This window comes from Leptopilina heterotoma, unplaced genomic scaffold (genome assembly GCF_015476425.1).
Source record: "Leptopilina heterotoma isolate Lh14 unplaced genomic scaffold, ASM1547642v1 Lhet_26, whole genome shotgun sequence".
In the NCBI taxonomy this organism is placed as follows: domain Eukaryota; kingdom Metazoa; phylum Arthropoda; class Insecta; order Hymenoptera; family Figitidae; genus Leptopilina; species Leptopilina heterotoma.
Genome location: NW_025110969.1, coordinates 2,566,632 through 2,590,934, shown reverse-complemented (window position 1 = coordinate 2,590,934; position 24,303 = coordinate 2,566,632). Strand labels below are relative to the sequence as shown.

Genomic DNA, 24,303 nt, shown 5'->3' with positions numbered 1-24,303 from the left:
ATGCACTGATTGTTTGATTATGACTATCGATAATAAAAGAACGGTGTTCAATAGATTGTAATTAAAAGATTAGTCACTTTTTTTAATATTAAAAAACTACCCTCTACTTTGTTTTCTTTTTTATGTATAAAAATAAATATTATTATTATTATTATTATTTGTTTGTGCGAAAGTTTTTTGGTGACTAACGCACGGGATAAAAAAAATACACTTGTCCTCAACATCACAAGACTAACAACTGCTTTTACAAAATGGGGACAGTGAATAAAGCGAGGGAAAGGTAATTACTAAAAAAAAACTAACAAATAACTCTGCCTTTGTTTTTTTGTTGATAGTTGTTTTTCTTTTTTCGTCACCTTCTCAGCCAAGAAGCACCGTTTAATCTTAGCCAAAAATTAATTTTATTTAGTTGTCGTTTTAGAAAATCGTATAAATATCTTTTGGATCCAAAATATGATACAAGATTTAATTATTGTATACGTATAATTGCAAGTACAAAAAGAAAGAAAAAATATGAAAGAAGAGGATCCAGAAGATTTATTTTTTATTATTGTTAAAGTATTCAAATTCGAGTGTGTCAATTGCAGGGCTCGAATTTGGTCCGTAAATGACATAAAAGTCCGTAACTTTTACTTAAAGTCTGTAAAAGTCAGATTTTTTTTAAAAAAGGTCCATAATTTGATTGAGAAAAGACGAAAAGTTCGTAAATTGTACGATATAATTTGGAGAATTTTAGAGAAATTACAAATTGAATGAAGAAATTCAATTATTTTCAAAAGTAATAAAATTCTTCGCAGAAATTCAATTATTTATAAATTTCTTCGCAATCATTCAATTATTTTCATAAATGATAAAATTTTTAAAGGAATTCAATTATTTTCAAGGAATTTTAATAAAATTCTTGTCAAAATTTCAATTATGTACAAAACTTGAAAAAAATTCTCGTCAAAATTTCAATTATTTTTATAGATAATAAAATTCTTCTCCAAATATCAATTATTTTCAAAAATTTTGTATAATTCTTTTGGCAAAATTTCAATTATTTTCGAAATTTTAAAAAATTTCTTGTAAAAATTTCAATTATGTACAAAAATTATTAAAAATTCTCGTCAAAATTTCAATTATTTTTATAGATAATAAAATTCTTGTCCGAATATCAATTATTCACTAAAATTTTATTGAAATTCTTGTCAAAATTTCAATTATATACAAAAGTTATTAAAAATTCTCTTAAAAATTTCAATTATTTTTATAGATAATAAAATTCTTCTCCAAATATCAATTATTTTCTAAAATTTTAATAAAATTCTTATCAAAATTTCAAAAATTTTATAAAATTCTTGTGTCAAAATTTCAATTATTTCCAAAAATTTTAATAAAATTCTTGTCAAAATTTCAATTATTTTCAAAAATTCTTTTGGCTAAATTTCAATTCTTTTCGAAAATTTTATTAAAATTCTTGTCAAAATTTCAATTATTTTCAAAAATTTTATAAAATTCTTTTGGCAAAATTTCAATTTTCATAAATATTTTAATAAAATTCTTGTCAAAATTTCGAAAATTTTATAAAATTCTTTTGGCAAAATTTCAATTATTTTCAAAAATTTTAATAAAATTCTTATCAATAATTTCAAGTACGTACAAAAATTATTAAAAATTCTCGTCAAAATTTCAATTATTTTTATAGATAATAAAATTCTTCTCCGAATATCAATTATTTCCAAAAATTTTATTAAAATTCTTGTCAAAATTTCAATTATTTTCAAAAATTTTATAAAATTCTTTTGGCAAAATTTCAATTATTTTTAATACAATTTTAATCAAATTTCTCGAAAAATGTAATTATTCTTAAAAAATTTCATTAAAATTCTTTAAAAGAATTTAACTTTTTAAAAATTGCAGAAATTCAATTATTTTTTAAAGTAAATAATATTCTTCGTAAAAATTAAATATTCTTCAAAAAAAAAAAAAAAAAAAATTTCTTAGAGATTCAATTATTTTCACAAATAATAAAACACATCGCTGAATTTCAATTATTTTTAATACAATTTTAATCGAATTTCTCAAAAAATGTCATTATTCTTAATTTTGTTTTTAAATTCTTTGAAAAATTCAATTATATAAAAGTTTGTTGATGAAATTCTTTATGGGAATTGAATTTTAAGAATCGTTCAATTATTCAATAAATTATTTATTTGCATTTTATTTGTATTTAAATAATTGAATTCTAGTAGAATTTTCTAATAAAAATTGATTTAAAAATGAATTTCAGTTAAAAAGATAATAATTGAATACTAAAAGCAATGTGGCTTGAATTTTTAGAAATAATTGAATTTTGAAATTATTTTTTTTGAAAAAGTTCAATTGAATTTTTTTGATATTATTTTAAATTTTTATTTGAAGAACAAAAGAATTGAAGAATTTACGAATAATTGAAATTTCGTAAAATTGAATATTGTAAACAAATGGATTTGAAAATTGTCAAAGAACTTTTTCGAAAATTATTAAAAATAATTGATTTAGAGAAGAATTTTAGTTAAACATTCTTGAAAATAATAATTGAATTGATAATGATTTTATCAAATTTGGTTATCTTTAATTACTATAAAAAATTTAATTTATAGTTTTAAGTAAAATGTTCTTTTATTTAAAAAGACTTGGACTTTTCGAATTTGGATACAATATTTAGACGTATTTTGTATTTTATGTCAATTTCTTTTTTGTTTTGCATGTTGCATATATGCATTGTTGTTTCATATTATTTTATAACTTGATAAGAAACATTTAATAATTATATTATTAGTAGATTATAAGAATTTTTTTTCCATACAGTTGCATTTAATTTAACGATTATTATTTGACATTATAAATAACTGAACTTTTTTTTGTTTACTTTGCATGTATTTTCGATCCATATTTATTCAGTTTGCACCATAATTACTTCTTCACTATAAAATTGCACTGCAATTAGAAATTTAAAAAACACCATTTTTTATTGCATTTAATAAGTTTGAAATTTTTATAAAGAAATACTTTTACTTTTTTGCTGCTATTTTTTTTATAAAACAATAATTTAAAAATTTTTTTTTTAAATTAAAACAATTTTTTTTGGAAATTATTTTTTTCTTATTTTATCACTCAAAAATAGTGTGAAATACAATTGTTCTTTTGTTTTAGACTATTTTTATTAACTTTTATAAGGTTGGAGAATTATGTGTTTTTTTTAATATGTCAAACTGGAAAAATTAAAATTATTATGCAACTAGTGGCAAAATTTTTATTTTTTAGAATTTATTGTGGTTTTAATTTTTTTTTTAATGTTAAACACTATATAAGTATAAATAATATAAAACTCGCACGAAAATTCTCTCTAAATTGTGTATGGAAAGTAGAGTAAACTTCGTGAGATTTTTTTATTAAAAAAATATTTTATGTTTGTAGATAAGCTATTGATTGAGCTATGATTTTATTTTTAAGAATACTATTATTATATATTATTTTATATAAATATATATAAAGATGCATCTATTATGCTATATATATATAGTCATGTGTGTATATTTAACAGCATTTCATACACAAGTTTACACGCACACGTTGTCGCGCAATAATTAAAAAAATGGTTTAATTTTATATTATTTCGTTTACTTTTAATTTCACCATTTTCCCTCCTTCGTTTCTCCTAAAAATGATACTTTTACATTTTTCTTATTTTTTGTAAATTTTATTCAAGCTTCTAATATTTTTGAAATTATTATTATTATTAATATTATTATTATTATTATTATTATTATTATTATTATTATTATTATTACCATTATTACTATTAATATTACTATTATTATTATTATTACTATTATTATTTTGTTTATTTTATTTCAAATTAACGAGATATTTTTTATTGTCAATTTCATTTGTCCTTTAAATTTATTTTTTTGCATTCTTTTCTTTTTAAAGGTTTGTAATTTTTGCTAATAAATCAAAATAATTATCAATTTTTTAGTATTGATATCGAGTGGATTTTTTTTACTGTATTTTTATCGCAATAGTTAACTGGTTCGTAAAGAAAGGAGAAGTCTAGTTGGTGCAATGAGTGTGAGTGAGAAAACCCGAAAGTTCTCTCTCACTCCTGTTGCCCCCACTCCAAAGTTTATCATCCCGCGTTTGCGTACTTAATTCTAATCTTACGTTCCAGTTAAGTTTGCGATATAAATAAAGTCAATATGTAGTGCATAGAAAAAACTTTTTATTTTCAGTAAAAAGAGAGCACAATGCTTTAAAATAATTTTATTATTATTTGTATTAAATCATTTTTGTATTATTAGATATTATTTGAAATTATTATTACATTATTTTTATGTATTTAGATACTATAATTGTATTACATTATTTTTTGTATATTAGATGTTATTTTTGGTTGGAGGACGAAAGTTCTAAAAAAAAGTTCCAATAATTCTTTGTTCCAAAAACCAAAAGGTTCGCCAAAAGGTACAATAATTTTTATTTTCAATTATATCAAAAGGTCCAATATTCTTTTTAAATTCAAACTTCATATTTAGAAACTTTTTCTTGGTGTATTCCGTCTTTTCTAAGAATTATGAGAAACAAAATGGCGGCGGGCGGATAAAACAGATGATCCACTTGAAATTTTATAATTCGTCTGAAATCCTAGTTAAACGGAATTAAAGGACGATATTTTTTTAAAACAATTTTTCCCAATGGCAAGAATATTTAATTTGGAACTTTTGTCCTACAATCGTTATTTGTATTTTATATTTTTGTATATTAGATATTATTCGTATTCGATTATTATCAGATTATTTTCCGTAATATTTGATATGACGGGTAGTTCACCATGGGTTTTTTTTCATTTGAAAAGAAAAATTGCAAAACTGATGTGAACTACTTCAAAACCAGTGCAATATTTTTATTTATAATACCAGGCTTCGCACTCATCTACTAAAACCTAGTATTTCCTACTTTCTTAAGATTTCAGCCACTGAAAGCTAGAAATCAAAAAACTATTCTCAAAAATGTATTTTCTAAAAATATTTGAAATTCAATAATTATTTTCAATATCTATACTATTCTCAAAAAATTTCGCAAATGAATTCAATTATTTAAAAAAAAAATTGATAAAATTCATCCGAAATTCAATTATTTTCATAAATAATAAATTTCTTCTCAGGAATTCAATTATTTTTGAAAATTTTAATAAAATTCTTAGCAACTATTCAATTATTTTCATAAAGAATTAAAATTCATCTCAGGATTTCAATTATTTTTAATACAATTTTACAGGAATTGTTTAAAAAATGTCATTATTCTTAAAAATTTAATTTCAATTCCTCGAAAAAATCAATTATTTAAAAAAATGTTTTTTTAAAATTCTTTGGATGAAATCAATTATTTACAAAAATATTCAAACTTTTTACGGGAATTCAATTATTTTTAAATATTTTAATAAAATTCTTCAAAAGAAATCAATTATTTCAAATTCAATTATAATTACATTTTTTTTAAATAATTCAATTATTCTTTTAGATTTTAATAAGATTCTTCGAAAAAATTCAATTATGTCGATAAACAATAAAATTATTCCTAAAAATTCAATTATTTCGAGACATTTTAATAAAATTCTTTGCAAAATTATTTTCAAAAAAATTTAATAAAATACCACACAAACATTCAATTATGGTTAAAAATTTTAATAGAATTCTTTGTAAAATTAAATTGTTTTCAAATATTTTAATAAACTTTTTCGAAAAAAGTCAATTTTTTTTAAATACAATTTTAATAAAGTTTTTTTTTTGAAGTAATTCAGTTACTTTTTTTAAATTTTAATAACATTCTTCCCGAGAATTCAATTATTTGCATAAATAATTTTTTGAAAGAATTCAATTATTAAAGATAAATAACAAAATTATTCTCGAAAATTCAATTATTTTGAGTCTTTTTAATAAAATGCTTTGCAAAATTCAATTATTTTCATAAATCACAAGAATTCAATTACATTTTAAAAGTAATAAATTTCTTCTTGGAAATTCAATTATTTAAAAAAAATTCTAATAACATCGTTCGCAAGAATTCAATTATTTTCATAAATAATAAATGCTTTTTAGGAATTCAATTATTTTCAAAAAGATTTAATAAAATACCAGACAGACATTCAATATTATTGTCAAAAATAATTTAAATGGAATTCTTTGTAAAATTTAATTATTTTTAAAACTTTTCGCAATTTAATGATTTTCAATATTTACTATTTTCATAAAATTTCCAACCAGGATTCAATTATTTAAAAAATTTGTTGTATAAATCTTCTTAAGAATTCAATTTTTTTTCGTTAATAATAAACATTTCTCGGGAATTCAATTATTTAAATTAGAATTTGTGTAAAATTAGTGAAAATAAATGAATTATTTAAAAATTTGGTAGGTACTCCAACCAAAAATGTTTATAAAATTTTTCGCAAGAGTTCTAATTATTTTTTTAAAAATATTTACATTCTTCCATGAATTATAAAATTCGTTGTAGAAATTAAATTTATCAGCAGAATAAGAAAGAAGTATTTACTATTTATTTATTTAAGTATTTTTTTACTATTTATATTTATATTTTTACTATTTATTTATTTTTTATTTTTTTATTAGGAAAAGTCAGGAAAATAAAAAATATGGAATGGAATTTTTGTCAGTTTTGAAAAGTGTCTAAAACTTTTTTTTTCGGTCATGAAGTTTAATTTTTTCGATAGATACTTTTTAACTACTTTTGTTTAGTTTGAGATCTACTTTTTGCAACTTTTTTAAAATTAATAGAGTGCGAAGTCTGAATAAATTTGCCGCATTTTTTATTTTAATGTTTTGAAATGATTCGTATTTATCTGTTTTTTCGTAAATATTTATATTAGACTATATTGCACCAAAGTAACAGAGAAAAGAGAAAAAAAAACAAAACTAACAATGTTTATGTTTGTTTCCGTAGATTTTGCCTCATCGCAAAGCAGCAACAGCAGTAAATCGGACATGAGTGAATCGTGGAAGGAGAAATCGCGAAATCTGAGTACTCCACCGTCATCGCAATCGTCGCCTGATTTAGCCAAGACCCCAACGACCTCGACACCGGCGTCAAACAATAATGCACCGTCCACATCGTCATCGACAAATACAACAACAACATCGTCGACGAGAACCTCATCGTCGCCAGCAACTGCCAGGGCAAACACTCCCAACAGTCCGGCACAAAATTCACCGAGCGCCGGAACAATGTCCGCGCCCCAGAGTCGTCAGGTCGCCAAGAGGCGAATGAGACGACGCGCCACATCCCAATCGCAGGATCCCGCCGAGCAACTCACGGAAATGTCTGTCCGCGGATTAAATCTCTTCCGCTATGCATCGATTTCAGAGGGCGTCTATCAATGCACCGAATGCGCCAAAGTCGATATTCAAAAGACCTTTAAAAATAAATACAGCTTCCAGAGACACGCGTTCCTTTATCATGAGGGTCATCAGCGTAAAGTATTTCCATGTCCAATTTGTGGCAAAGAATTCTCGCGACCCGATAAAATGAAGAATCACATGAAAACGGTGCACGATTATTTTTTGTCCAAAGATTGCGTAATGCCGTTCGGTTTATTTCTCCCGCCTTAGCAAGTGTCGCGCGAGGACGTGGCGAGAAGAGCAAATTCCAAGATTTCGCGGTGGAAACATTGGACAGAGAATTGCGAGATCAAAAAATAACTTTGTCACTGGATCTAAAGGATAAATGCTCCTAATTCATGTATTTGAATCTATTTCATGAATTCAGTATTTTATCTCATTTTTCTTCTCATCATTTTTTTTTTTTTTTGACTTTAGAGCGATTTTTTTCCTCCTCGATTTTTCTTCTCTACTCAATTTTTTTACTCGATTATTCTAATCTTTTCTTCAAAGGAGTCAAATTATCTAAATTAGTTCAAATAGTTCAAAATAATCTAATTTATTATAAAAAAATCAATTTCTTTTTTATTCACAAATCGGATTTTTTAATTCTATCAAATTAAAATGTCCTAACTTTAAAAAATAATTTTTTCACGATTCTTTTATTTGAAGAAAAATCGATTGTAATTAATTCTCTCTGAAGTCAAAATATTTACTTCTTAACACATTAATCTCTCATCATGCAATTCACTGATTTCATTTAGTTACCACTGCTTTTAAATAAATAGTTATGCACAATTTAATTATTTTTACAGAAAAAAAAATATATATATATTTACGATATAATTTAATAAATACGTGAATCATTTGCGTACTGACCTACGTCCCCGCGATATCATTATAAGAATGTCTAAAATGAAGAGCATTGTCAGAAATTTAAAAACACTGACTTCTTCTTAATCTATACAAAATTATCAAATTCAAAGTAAAAATTTAAAAACAAAAATTCGTGCAATTACAATTTATAGAGTACCAAAAAATTATGTCTGAAAAATTCTGTTGAAAACGCATTTTAATCATAGATTTTGGAGGGGAATAAATTTTTTATATCTGTGATTCAGGAAAGTGGTATAAATTCACTTTGTGCCTTAGAAAAATCGATGTTTCGTGAAAAAGAAAAGGAAAATTTGAAATACTATTTTCTAAAATAATTCAGAGTTTTCTAATTTTGATGAGAAATATTTTTTATTCAATCGTTATATAACTATTTAGAAATAATGGAATTTATTAATTACAAAGGAATGTGAACGACAAATTTAGAAAATGGAAAAAAAAATTTTGTTCTGTAAATTAGTACAAATTTTCGTTCATTTGCGTTTAAAACGTATTCTCGCATTTTTTTTTATTAACTTTTTTTGCATGATTTATTACTATTAAATAAATTTAAATTATGAAATTATTGAACAATTAATAAAGTACTATTAAATAAATTATTTCGATAATATTAAAATAAAAAAAAATTATATCTACTTTTTTTTTAAATAAGAGATATTTTGGTAAAGGAAAATTTTATTTCCAAACGATATTTTTTATTTATTACAATATTTCTTTACTGGGAAAGAAATTTTAAGGGTATGAAGAGAAAAATTAACAAATTGCATATTTGCAAAAAATTCTAGTGCGCTTACACATCGCCAATCGAAAATTTATTTTTAAAAAACGTTTAATTGTTCAAAAATTTTGAGAAATTTCTATCGAAAAAAAATGGATTTTTCTTCAAATTTGTATCAATCTTGATATTCTTTAGATATGCCTTTTTTACATTATCACTAATTCACTAATTTAATTTACTCAACACATTTTTGGTATAGGATTCTTTTTTTTTTAATTTCGTCACTTTGACTGTGGAATTAATTATTGAATAATTAATCAAAGAAACTATTATTAATTATATAAAAAGTTAAAATTTTTATTATCAAATATTGTAGAGAAATAATTTTATTTCAATGCAAATTTTCATCATCACAATTGGTGAAGTGATAGGTTTACTTTTAAGAATCAATCGAACTTAATGCAGTACAAAAATTAGTCTAATTTGTGATTTAAAAAAAAAAATTACAAAAAGGAAGCAGTTTTCAAGAAAAGAAAAATCTTTCAAAAAAAAATATAAAAAGAATATTAAAAAACATAAAAAAAAGTATAAAAAAATATAAAAAGAATATTAAAAATAAAAAAGAAATACGAAAAAAATATAAAAAGAATATTAAAAAACAAAAAAAAAATTAAAAAATATTTTTAAAATATTAAATTTTTTTTAAAAATATTTAAAAATTTTTAAAAAATACTAAAAAATATTTGAAAAAATATAAAAGAATGTTAAAATATATAAAAAAATATTGAAATAATTTAAAAAATGTACCTATTAAACAACGGAATTTAAAGAATCTGAATAAAAAAAAATACAAATAATGTTGAGAAAATTCGAAAATGTAAAGTTGGACTAATTTTGTTCTTCGATTTCTTCGATTTTTTCCTAATTGAAACAAAACGAATTAGATAAAAAAAATATATATTTCTCAAGGTCTTCCAATTTACTTGAAATTTTATTGATTTACTGTAGTAAAGTTCGATTAAGAAGAATATTTAGAATCTTTTTCTGGAAAAAAAAATTGTTTTTTTGTATTATAAAAAAAACACAAGATACGTAGGGATGGAATTAGTTAGTAAATAGTTGAAGAGAAAAAAAAGTATACACAACAGTAACTTTTCCGCTTAGCGGAAATTAGTTGTGTATAAGTCTCCGAAATGTGTATTATAGATATATTCATTACTAATTATTTTATTATATTATTATTATTATTATTATTATTATTATTATTATTATTATTATTATTATGAGTATTTACAGTCTTACGTGCATCATTACTGGAATATTATTATTATATTATTATTATTATATTATTATATTATTATGTTATTTTATTATTATTATAATTATAATTATAATTACTATTATTATAATTATTATTGCTTCTACTACTACTATTATTATTTCAACTACTAATCGGTTCCCATGAACGTTATATATTAAAAAAAAAAAATTCGTTTTGCTAACCAGAAATGATACGAATAGTAGTAAACATATTAATGAAAATATTAAATGCACAAACGCACGCACACGTTAGAGGGAAAAAAAATGATTTTTCGATTAAGATAGAGTTTATATTCTATTTCTTATAACCAGATGTTGGTTTTTCTTTTTTAGTAAGAGTACGATTAATATTTTTACATTCGTTTATACAAATCTTAGAGTTCTATTAGATGACACGTTATTATTGAGAGCCCATTTTTCGGTGTTGGGAAGCACATTAGCTAAAAAAAAAAGTTATATTTGTAATAGCAGATCGATATTTAGAAATAAGAATAGTATTTGTCGAACGATGTGTGTGATTGTGTTTAAAGAGATTGCATGTCGAACTTTGTCCATTGCGTTTTTCTTTCCTTTTTTTTTAATAAATAAATATAAATTGGTAAACAAATACAAAGCTAACAAATGATCTGATATTGACTTTCATGTGAGAAAAGAAAAAACAAAAATTTTATTGGACTTTCGATGGTAATCTAAAGCTTTTTACTTTCTTCTCAATCTTTCTTATATTTTGCGAGAGGATTTTTTGATAAATAAATATTGTCCTTTTATGTATTTTGCATCCGTTGCGTGCTTTCGTGCGCTAATTTAAAACCGAAAGCAGTATTGGTCTTCCGCATCGACTTACTTAAGCGAAATATATATTTATATTTATATGTATATCAATATTTATGTTAATATTATTATTACTATTAATATTATTGTAATTATTATTATAATTATAATTATTATTATAATTATTATTATTATTATTATTATTATTATTATTATTATTATTAACATTTATATCAATATACGTGTAAAATATACTTGTGAATGAGTGTTTATGGTCCGAATGTGTTTATAAGAGATATTTAATTGAAAATACAGATTTATATATTATATATATATATGTGAAAAAAATATTTGGCCGGAAAAAAATATGTGAAAAAGTGTATAAATGTGTTCTTAAAGATTCGCTCGTCTATTCGAGTATCTGTCATTCTTTATATTTTTCACTTCACTGATGCAGTTTATTCTCGAATCTATAAAAAAATTTTTTTACTTTATTGTAATTGTTCAAAAAAAAAAAATTTTTTTCAAAAATTGAGATTTTTCAAAAAAATTTTTTTTTTCAAATTTCTTAAATATTTGAAAAAATAAATTAAGTTCGCAAATAAGAAAAAAAAAACTATGGAAATTTTTCACCACCGAAAAGACTGCGTCAGTTGTGAGAAATTTGTTGAATTTCTTAATTTTATTGATGAAGAAAAAAAAAACACTGGAAATAGCGGGAATTTTTTTCTTTAATTTCCTTTTTTTATAACAATAATTTGATTAATTTACACGATATGTTAATTTTTACTGTTTAGTTACTAGGATTAACTATAAATATAGACATGCTATTTTGTAACAGATGTATAACTATTGACGTCGTCGAATAACGTTTATATTTTTACTTTTAACAAATATTAATTTTCTCATGCAAAAGGAGAACAGGCATAAGAATTGTGAAAGTAATTTCATATTTATGAAAGAATGTTGAATCAAAAGATGTTTTCTTTTCCTTTAAAATTTCGCTTTTTAGATAAAAAAAAAAAATTCCTGTATAATGTGTTACATTGTAATTATAATAAATATCGAATATAATTCGAACGGAAAATAAGATAAATTCTAATATTCCTAAAAGAAATGGTGAAAAAGGAAAAGAAAACGTTGGAAAGATTATTTTTTACGACAAAGACATATTATAATTATTATATTATTCATTAGTAATTAAAAATAAAAATTGTGAAATTGTCAAAGAACAGATGCAGATGGAAAACACGCTGATGAATAACGGATGCTTGTAAAAAAGAAAATGGAAAGTGAGAAAGATGATTGGAAAAAAGTAAAAAGTTTTAAGCAATTAGAGAGTTACAAGAGAAAATATATTATATATTATTATATATTATATATTAAAAATGTATATTATATATTATGTTATATTGTACATCTGCCCTTGTGGTGTAGATGAACCTTGAAAAAAGTCTTTAACAATTACTATTTACACGATGAAAAAAAAAATTAAAAAAAAAACATGCACGCGGGTGTAGCATATAAAGCTATACATATTGTTCGCACATTTAAAAAAAATACTATTTTGTCGTCGTCGTTATCGTCGGTCGGCTAATGTGTGTAAGTGTACCTATAAACTTGGTGCCTGGTGGGCAATACAGCTTACGAAGAAAAATTTATTATTATTATATTATTATTTTTATTTGTTTTTATCTAATTGTAGTTTCTTTGTAACTCTTTGTGATATACATTGCAATAGTCTGCGACCGAACGTTTCTTGTATTGACGACCACAAACTTCATTAAATAAAAAAAAGTATGTATATGTGTACGTGTATTTCGATACATGTATGTGTATATGTACGTGTATGTATAAATAGAATTTTTAATTTATATTAGACATGTTTGCACTTTTTCCCTATTTTTTATATTGATCCTTTCATCAGGGTTGCAACAAAAATTTAATTTTGTTTTTCCCTGATTTCCAGAAAAAATTTTTAACTTTTTCCCTGACTCTACTGCCAGATGATTAAGACGACAAATCTTCAAACTTTTATTATTTATCTTTAGAAATCTTTAAACTATAGTCAAAAAAATTTCTTCAGATTTTTATTACAATTTTGAAAGAAATAAATTATAATATTGTTGTGTTTGAATCTGTTCGCAGTTTGAAGTTAGTTTTTGTTTGCTTCTCAACTTTTTTTAATTTTCTTTTTCAATGTTTTGAATTTTAAAATTAATGCACTGAAAATTACTAAATTCTTGCAAAGTTTTTATCAAAAAATTTGAAAATAATTAAAGTAGTTTGAAGAATTTTATCAAAAAATTTTTTTAATAATTGAATTCTTATTCGAGAAAATTTAATTAAAATATTGAAAATAATTGAATTCTCGCAAAAAGTATTATACCTATTTATAAAAAGAATTAAATTCTTCCAAAGAATATTATTAAAATTATTGAAAATAATTTAATTTTTAACAAGAATTTTATTTTAAAACTTTTTAAATAATTGAATATTGTGAAATTTTATTAAAACTGTTTTAAAAATAATTGAATATCTTCCAAAGAATGTTTTATTAAGATTTTTGAAAATAACATTTCTTATCAAGAATTTTATTAACAAATTTTCTATAAATAATTTTATTCTTGCGAAAAAGAATAGTTAATTATGTTTTATGTTTACTGTAGTAATTAATAAATAATAATTATTACATTCATTATTATAGTCATAAGAATGTAAAGAAGAAAAATTATGATTTATTTTAAAAAAATGGTTTGTTTTAATTTAAATTTAAATTTTTTAAAAATATTTTTATTATTACTTTTTATTATTATTTTATTTATTAATATATTAAAATTTTCAGAAAATCTTCAAGTTTTTACAATATTTCTTCAAATTCTTCAATTTTTCCACAGAAATGAAGATTTTCAAAAGTTTTAAATTCAAACCTTTTTGAAATTAAACAATTTATAAAACATGAAGAAGTCGATCACACGGAGTCGAAGACTCGGAATAATCGATTTCTTCATGTTTTATAATATTTAGATTATCATAAATTTTTTCAAAAAAATTTAATTATTTAAAAAAATCCTAATAAAATCCTTCGTAAGAATTCAATTATTTTCACAAAGCAATTAAATTTCTCAAAAGAATTAAATTATTTAAAAAAATAAAATTCGTTGCAAGAATTCAATTATTTTCATAAATAATAAAGCGATTATTCGGAAATTCATTTTTAAATCAATTTTTATTAAAAAATTCTACCAAAATTCAATTATTTAAATTCAAAAATAAGTAATTTATTGAATAATTGAATTTTGTTTAAAATTTAATTCTCATAAAGAATTTTATCAACAAATTTTTAAATAATTGAATTCTTCTGACGAATTTTAATAAAATTTTTAAGAATAATCAAATTTTTCAAGGAAATCGATTAAAATTTTATCAAAAATAATTAAAATCCTGCAATGAGTTTTATTATTTATGAAAATAATTAAATTACTGAGAACAGTTAATTATTATTTATAAAAATAATTGAATTATATTGAAAAAAATTTTGTAAATAATTGAAATCATGGGAAATTTTCATTATTTATGAAAAAAATTTGTTTGCGTAGAATTTTATTAAAATTTTTTAAATAATTGAATTTCAGCGAAGATATTTGCTATTTATAAAGATAATTGAAATCATGACGAGATTTTTTTTTTAATTTTTTGAAAATAATTGAATTTCTGAAAAGAATTTTCTAACTCTTGAAAATAATTTTATTCTCGTGTTTAATATTGTTATTTATGAAAATAATTGAATTTTGCAAAGAACTTTCTTAAAATTCCTGAAAAGAATTGAATTTCTGGGAAGAATTTCGATATTTATCTAGATAATTGTTTTCTTTCTAAGAATTGCGTTAAAATTTTGGAAATAATATTAAATACAATATTAAAAAATTCAACGAATTTCAACAAAATTAAAATTGTATTAAAAATAATTGAAATTAATAATTAATAATAATAATAATAATTAATAATTGAATCAATGTAAAAAATTTTATTTATGAAAATAATTGAATTACTGAGAAGAAATTTGTAAAAAAAATTGTAAATATAATTTATTGAATTACTGTAAGATTTTAATTATTTATGGAAATAATTAAATGTTTGCTTATAGAGTTTTATTAAGATTTTTTTTAAATAATTGAATTCTTTTGGAAAATTTTATGAAAATAGTAGATATTTAAAATCATTGAAAAAAGGAAAAATTTTTGAAAATAATTTAATTTTGTAAAAAAATTTATTACTTACAAAAATACTTGAAATTTTGACCAGATTTTTAATAATTTTTGAAAATAATTGAATTTCTGTGAAGAATTTTATTACTTTTGAAAATAATTCAATTTCTGCATTCATATTTGTATAACTTCTTCAAAATTCAATATTTTTAACTTAAATTCTTCTATAAATCCATAATTTTTAATTAAATATGTATTAAATAATGTATTTAATTTCAAAAGAATATGAATTATTAAAATCTTTTTAAAAACAAAGTTCTTTAGAATTTCTAATTAAATTCATTAAAAATTGAGAATTTTCTTATGAATTTTAATAATTCAATTTTTTCCAGTACTGTTACTAAAAATCACTGACTAATTTTACTTTACTTGACTTTACCCTGACCTGTGTCAACCTTGTTTATTTTGAAATTTGTTTATAGAAAATTAACCGTTTATTTATACTACAGGATCAACTTATTTGTTTTAAATACTTTTTTTTACACTCTTGGTTAGACTTGCTCGCGGTAGCGCCAGTTCGAAAGTGTTTGGATGTCACTACGTGCGCCAGTTATATAGTCGTCGATTCGGGTGGGGTGGGGGAAGCTCAGGGGCGGCGTGTGTGTTGAGATCTCTACGGGCCCTATCACTTGTCACATTAAAAGAAAATTAAAAATTTACCCTGTTATTAATAATTGAATTGTTCGAATTTAGTCTTTACATTGGTTTGTTTGCGGATGGATTTTCTTACTTACTACACTGGTGAAGAAACTGGCTTTTGGACTATGTAAGGCTTTTATCGTTCTGACGATGACGAGGTTATGACGAGGTTTTGATGAAAATATACAATTTCAATTTGTTAAAATTACAATTCAAAAATCATTTAAATTAAATGTCGTTATTTATTTATTTTATTTAACATTTTCGGTCTGTTGACAATTAAATACCAATAAACAAAATTTATGGCTTATTATCGACCAGAACGTGTCGAATTCTCTTGAGACAAACAATATTATGATTTTAATACAACTCAACATTTCTGTATTATATCGATTCTATACAACTCAAAAACATAATAATAAAGTAAAATGTTGAGTTCGATTCTGGCTACCGCATTTAATTTATAATAATTATTCAAGAATTAATTCAATAAGTTTCGGCGAAAACTCAATTCGGTTTCTATAACGCGATTACTTAAAATCAACGTTACAATCAGTAACAGTGACATCCTGCAGAGAAAATGGCGCTAATGTATGTAATAGAGTGTAACATGATGGAGGGGGGATGTCAAAAATGTCCAAAAATAGTTTAACGTAATATGTCGACCAATACCAATACCAACAATTATTTCTTTTCAATGAAATTAAAACGGAACACTTTTCCTTTATCACACGATCTTAACGTTTTACGCTTTCGACACGACACACCGAGTTCTGATCTCTCTCTCTCTCTCCGCGGAACACACAAATACATAGATCCACTCTTGCCAACCTCTCAAAATACTATTTCGTTTAACCTGACAAATACAAAGTTACTAACATTATAGAATAAGTAATATAACATTTACGACTCTAAACTTTTGAACTTATTCCTTATACTAACGTTTTCTTGCACTCGTTATTACCATTTTCCAGATAGACTGCCAAATCTCCCGAGTGACATCACCTTCGAGATATGCAGCTCACCATCTAGTAGAGACGATCAATTCTCGGATGCTGGCGAACCGTTTATAAAGACTGAGAGTGTTGGTGGTATGCACTTTTTGACTGATCGAGAGGACGAGGAACAAGGCGAGCAGATCGAGCAAGGCGATCATGGGGAACTTCTATCAAAATCAGAGACAAGCGATGGAGAGCCGGAGGTCAGGAAACAGGTTGGTTGGTCTCGCTGCTCTGTCTCAGGGAGTACGCCATCATCTCGCAAGAAGAAATTTCGTTCACTTGCTTCCAAGTTGTGTTCTGTCAAAGGGCGTTCAATGCCACGAAAATTGCGCCCTCGTATATGAGCTCTCGAGAAATTTCTCTCAATGGATTCAAAATTAAGAGAAAAAGAAAGGGGTGGATAGAAAATTAAACTAGTCGAATTTTAAATTATTCTTTAACCCTCTGCCTACTCAACATGATCGTTATCAAAAAAAAAAAAAATTAATGCTATATATAGGGTTAGAGTGAAGATAACTCTCGGCGTAGGCAGAGTGTTAATTTAGAGAACAAAAAAGGTCCTGGCGTATTCCCTGGTGTTTTTTTTTTAATATCACACGCCATTTATACTCGTTCTCCGCTGCTCTCATCCTGAATATTTATACATTTTAAAAAAAAGTAAAAGAATGTTACGTCCTTTGAAAAATATAATTTTGATGAAACGAGTTCTATCTCGTATTGCCTACAATAAATTACATCGTATTGTTAACTGATACGAGATCGATTTTCGAGACAGAGCGCATGTGCAGGAGTGGGGGCAATGAGAGTGAGGGAGAAGAACTGAAACTTCTCTCTCACTCTCATTGCTTCTATCTCAACGCTGCGCCGTTTCTTCTCAATTAAGTATCTTAAACAATACGATGTAAACTATCTTAGTTTAAAATAGGGATCAGAGCTGCTACAAAAATTAATTTCTTTCAATGTTATAATTATTACCGTTTTTTTCGTATTTACAAAAAACGTAGTTTGCTTTTTCAACTTTCTTCCTTCATTTTTTTTTTTACTGTTTTTTCGATTTAAAAAATTTTTTTTTTAATTTCTTTGAAAAAAGTTCATCTTTCTCAAAATTTACTTTTTAAAAAATGTATTAGTAAACAATTTTAATTACTTTATTTATGAAAATCGGTTCCATTTTTTATTATTATTGTTGTTGCCATATTGTTGTTGTAAAGCTCATGTTTGCAGTTCTGGAAAGGGCGGATTGGACCGCCGGGATACAACAAAAAGATAAATATAATTAAAAATATTAATATTAATTGAACAAGATTTCAAATTCATATAAAATGATTGTTAATATTAATATAGCATTGTTAATATTAAGTTGTGACACTAATAGAAGTGAGAAATTTTTTATAAATTAATTTTAAAACCCAATCCGCTCTTTTGTCCCTGTAAAATCAGTAAAAATAGTCTCTGAGAATTTTGTAAAAAAAATAAGCCACTTATTCAAATTATCAAGAAATTTTATCTTCTCATTTGTAACGATACAAAAGTAAATTAATTTTAATGAAATAATTAATTTTTTATGCTAAAAAAAACTTTTTAATTTTAGTTAACTTTTAATGTTAATAAAGATACAATTTTTTATCATACTGATGCAATTATAACTAATATTAGCATAATTTAAACTATTTATTCAAACAATAACTGAAGTACATAACAATTTTAACTTTATTCAAATTCGCAAGTAATTTTTCCTAAAAAAGTGACTTTGAAAAAAATTAATTTAAAAAATACTATTTTTAGCAAAAGTTAAAGTAATTGATTTTGAATCACTGGCTTCATTTTTTTTTATAAATTTAATTTTTGAAAAATCCAAAGCAAATTTTATTAATACTAAAAGTGGTAAATTTATTAAATTTACTTTGCTAGTCATAAAATGATTGTCTAATTTAATTTATTTAATTTATTTAATTATTTATAAAAATTTATAATCTACTGATGAGACAGCATGTGAGATTAGCTAAATGAATTGTTAAATATTAAGAATAGAAATAAAATAAAAAATTTTGTGCAATTTTGAAATGTTTCGCAATAAATTTAGAAATAAAAGTGTTTTTTAAAAAAAAAATTCAACGAGATTCGAGGAAAAAATTTTATGAAAATAATTCTCGTAATCATTTATTTAATCATAAGCGTGTTATCATTTATTCATTTCATTAGATTAATTTAGATTTTCTCCTTTTTTGTATATTTACTATTAAGTTTGCGTGTTTAGGTTGCAAAATTAATATAAGAAACGTTAAAAATAGTACAATTGATTAGTAAAAAAATTATAATTATTAATTTTTTAACTAATATTAATAAATAAATTATTAATGGTACAATAATTTTCCGAAAGGAAAAAATTAGAAAAATTTTAACCCTAACCGTACCAGTGGTACAAAAGAAATTATATGTTTTTTTTTGAAAAAATTTACATGTAATTAAAAACAAAAAATATAGTAAAAATTAAAAATGAAATTTTTTTAAAGGTTTAAAATAAAAAAAAACGATTTGACAAGTGTTTTTTTTAAATTTTCTAATCCCGGCGGCCCAATGATGAGGAAATTTGTAATTTTTTTGAAGAAATCCCTACATTAAAGGGACTAATTTTTGGATATTTTCGTAACAGCGAAGAATTTCAAGGGGCCGTTCAGCATCCGCTGCCAATCAAATAGAAAGACTCGAAATTCAAAATATACAACATTGGCCGGAGTCAGGACCAAATCGTCTTCGATGCCGAGTCTGTTCTGTTTTTGGTCAACAAACTCGAACGAGATTTCGATGCACAAAGTGCAACGTTGGACTTTGTCCAAATAAATGCTTCAAAAAGTATCATACTCGTCTGAGATTATGATTCTCATTCAAGTAAGATAAATTGATGGTTTCTTTTTTTTCTCTTTCACGATTTGTACATGAAACAAGGAGAGAAAAAATTATTAAAATTCAAAAGGTCTTCTTTTAGACAAAAAATTTTTTAAGCTAATAAAATTAGGAAAGAGAAAAAGATTATAATAATATATAAACAACCGCATTTTTACGTGAAACAAAATTTTTAAATTCTTTTGTCAAATTATTGCAAAAAAAAACCTTCTGGTACGATTAGGGTTATTAAATTTTAATCGAAAACATTTATATTAATTCGGAAAAGGTACATCGACCTTGTAAATTTTAGTAACTTTTTCTAAAAAAATCATAATTATTTAGCATCTCTGTCAGCCATGTACCATATGTGTGCAATAAATGTTTTTATTATAATAAATTTTTCGATTGTGTTGTTTTTAAAATAAAAAATTTTAATTTAAAAAAAAATTTTTTTTCATTAAAAAGACAACAGTAGACATCCATAGAAGAACTGTGAGTTGATAACAGACAATTATCAATTACATGATGGTGATAAATTTTATTTTAATAATAATTTATTTCGTCAAAATTGCAAAAAGAATATTTTATAATATGAAGCTATAAGATATGCACTGAAAGAAATAATTTTCAAATAACTGATTTAAACTTAGTTGAGAATGCGCATGCGTTGTAATGGGCATAAATGAGATAGAGAGAGACATTTCAAGGCATCTCTCTCGCACTCATTGACCCCACTCCCGCGCTGGCGCTCTGCGTACCTTGCGCATTAGTTAAATATGTGGCCAGATATACACGGTACAATGTCAGTAATCGTAAGTTTCTTTTTTCGTTAACAGATTCATCTGCATTTATTTGTTTCTTTTTAAAATTAATTTTTGTAGTTTGTCATTTTTTATTTTTTTAAATGTCAAAATTTTCAACGGTCATATTGTCAAATTTACCTGGAAACACACTATTTAAAATTGACCATTTAGTAAAATTATTAGATTAGATCTAGGTTAGTATAACCTGGATAAAAATTGTGTTAGTAATAAAAAAATTTCTTTCAATGTATGTCTATAAATGTTTTAACAACTAATAAGCAAGATAGAGTGGAATTGATGATTGGCTTAGAGAACAGTTTTAAATTTACATAAAAAAGAGAGAGGTCAGAGGAAAAAAAATAACATTATTTTACAAGCTGCTGGAATACCTCCCTCAAAACGATGGATCGGTAGTCTGCAAATGGTGTGGAGAAGTAATTTCTAATAGACAAAGATGGTACCGACATAAATACAAACTACATGTTCCAACTCAAGTGACACAACCGGCAGCACCCATCTTCAAGTGCAATAGTTGTAATACATTCTTCAAGTCGAGGAAGGGCTACATTGGCCACCTAAGTTCCAGGCATTCTGATTACGAGAATGATGAAAATCGAGAGGACCTCGGTTATAAGAAGACAAGAACGAGAAATCTTGAGGCAAGTGCTATTTTACTATATTTTTGTTATTGTTATTTTACTTTAAACACGCTACTCTATTTATTATAAATTATAATAGTAACTTTATTCGTTTTATAGACGAATTTGACTTAACCCTTGTGTTCATACCCGGGTATCCGTGTACCCACGACTAAACATTTTTTCATTTTACTCACGTAAATATTAAAATTTCGTCTCAGCGCTTTAGATCTACGTTATTTATGTTAAATAAAATGCAAATTCTTTAAAAAAAATTTTTTTTGTTTGTTAAAAGTAAAAAAAAAAATTAGTTTAAACTATAGATATAGTGTCAGTACTCTGGGTGGCTGAGACAAATTGTTTAAAAATTTATTAGATTCACTTGAAATTTGTTACTCAGGGATTTTTGAGGTCGCTTATTACGAATATGATGTCAGTTTTTGGAAATTCAAAATGGCGGATACAATATTGGATCCGACATTTTGAATTTTTGAAAACTGACCTCATTTTCGTTTTCAGCGACCGTAAAAACCCCGAGTAACAAATTTCAAGTGAATCTAATGACATTTTAAAATTTTCGTCCGCCATATTGGATCCGCCATTTTGAATTTTCAAAACTGACGTCTTATTCGTAATCAGCGACCCCAAAAACCCCCGAGTAATAAATTTCAAGTGAATCTAATGACATTTTAAAAATGTCGTCCGCCATATTGGATCCGCCATTTTGAATTTTAAAAAACTGACGTCTTATTCGTAATCAGCGACCCCAAAAACCCCCGAGTAACAAATTTCAAGTGAATCTAATGAATTTTTAAACAATTTGTCTAAGCCACCCAGAGTGTTGACACTGCATATATCTATAGTTTAAACTAATTTTTTATTTATTTATAACAAAAAAAATTTTTATTGAAGAAATTGCTTTTATTTAACATAAATATCGAAGATCTGGAGCGCTGAGACAAAATACCCCTGGTTCTGCTGGTCAGATTATTTTTTATAATTTTTCTGGCTTAGTGGGTACCCCGGGTGCGAGACAACGTAGAATTTGTTGGGTATGGACACAAGGGTTAGTAGAAGTATTCAAATCTAGCGGACTGACGGCTTCGACGATAATTTAATAAGTAAAGAAACTTAGTACAATGGACAATGTCATCGAAAGGAATTTTATAATTATTTTTTATAGTGTCGTATCTTCTATCTAGACTTTGCACAACCAAATATTATTTGATTCAAATAACCGATTAATTGACTATTATCAATTAAATATTTACTTGAATCAAATAATATTTATTGGAGTCAATTAAATGGTATTTGAACCAACAATTTCAGTATTTGAAGCAAATACCATTTAATTGACTCCAATAAATATTATTTGATTCAATTAAATATTTAATTGATAATAGTCAATTAATCGGATATTTGAATCAAATAATTTTTTTTTTCAGTGTATTGAATTTTGAAAATCTGACTTCAGATTCCTGATTAGCGATCCGAAAAATCGTTTAAGCATCATATCTTTTATAGATAGGTATTTAACGAATTTCTTAATTATGGAAATGAAAAAGTTCATTTACAAATTTATAATACAGATAAATTTTGGATGAGTAACCTCAGAATAGAAGGGATATAGATTAATGAGAAAAGAACAAATCAGAGAGTTAAAAAAGTGTAAAATAATTTAAAAATTTAACTATGAAATAAGAAATAATAAAATTGTTTTATTTTGTGATTCAATAGATCGCACGGGGCCCAGATTGGGAGCAGCAGAGAGAAAAAGAAGAGAAGTTGGTTGCAGACATCATCGATCGTGTAAAACGGGAATGTGAAGCTCAGGGAGAAACAGTTTCTAGGCGAGGATATTCAAGAAGGACAACAGTGATGAACAGCTAAGATTCAATTCTTCCTCAAATAATCAAATTTTCGTAGAATAAGGACAGATAATTTTAGAAGTAGAATAAAAATGTCTATAATTTTGCAAACTATATATATGAAATCTAAGAGAGAGATAGAGAAATGATCAAAAATGAGATCATTTTAAATTTAAAAATCGTATATTATAAAAAAAATGATATCATTTCTTAAACATTTTTCCAAAGATGCGTTTTTATTTTTATTAATATAAAAGAAAAGGAAATTAACTCATAAAAAAATGTATAACAAAATGAGTAAGAAGAAATTAATAACATAAAAGAAAGTTAATGAGTAATGACGAAAATGAACTAAATTATTAATTATCAGAAAAGTATATAACTGAATTATAGAGAAGTGTAAACAATACACTATTTAGTTTAAAGAATTTAGCTATACTTCAAAAATTCAGTGATATAGAAAATATATAACAAACATATTTTAAATATAAAAAGCAAGGCTGTTAAGGAAACTGATTAATATTTATAAACCCACAGAAAAAGCAAAATGCAATTTTAAATTCTTGGAAAATTTTCAATTGCAAAACTCAATTATTTCCAAATAAAAATTGCAAATGAGATTCAAAATTCGATTACACAATTGTGAATACCATTGATGAAAAATAATAGTTGCCAAATATTTAATCGATATCATTATGACAAATCTAATCGATTGAAGAAAAATCCAATTCTTCCCAGTCTATAAAAATTTTCCTAATTAACCATGTGCCAAATGTAATTCTTCCCACAAATATATATATATACGTACACAGAAATCATTTTCATTAAAAATAAAGAGGGAAAAAATGAGAAAAAAAAAAATTGCTGTACGTTCATGTAGGTGATGAGCGGTCGTTTGCTCAAAAGTACAATTATACTGTATATTTATGTACATATAATATTTAAATTAATTTACTCTAATGTATACGTATATAAATTTTTCTATTTTTAAATACTACTCTCGTAGTGAGAGACATTTTTAAAATGTGAAAGTGAAATATTATTTATCTCCTTTAAAATTGTTGAGTGATCGAGCAATG

At 24.1% G+C, this 24,303-nt stretch overlaps 1 protein-coding gene across 4 annotated transcripts in view; it reads left to right on the top strand.

Moving 5' to 3' along the window:
- Positions 1-23,261, top strand: part of LOC122503382 (protein tramtrack, alpha isoform-like) — a 93,495-nt gene extending 70,234 nt beyond the window's left edge. For 2 of the 4 annotated variants that reach the window (XM_043613888.1, XM_043613889.1), the window contains exons 5-7: positions 17,003-17,241; positions 21,096-21,377; positions 23,094-23,261. In XM_043613888.1, the coding sequence (XP_043469823.1) occupies positions 17,003-17,241; positions 21,096-21,377; positions 23,094-23,246 (674 nt within the window). In that variant the 3' untranslated portion in view covers positions 23,247-23,261. Of the gene's footprint in view, positions 1-6,984; positions 8,413-17,002; positions 17,242-19,682; positions 20,062-21,095; positions 21,378-23,093 lie in introns of those variants that run through there. The other 2 variants (XM_043613892.1, XM_043613890.1) reach the window with 2 other exon arrangements.
- The last annotated feature ends 1,042 nt before the right edge of the window (positions 23,262-24,303 follow it).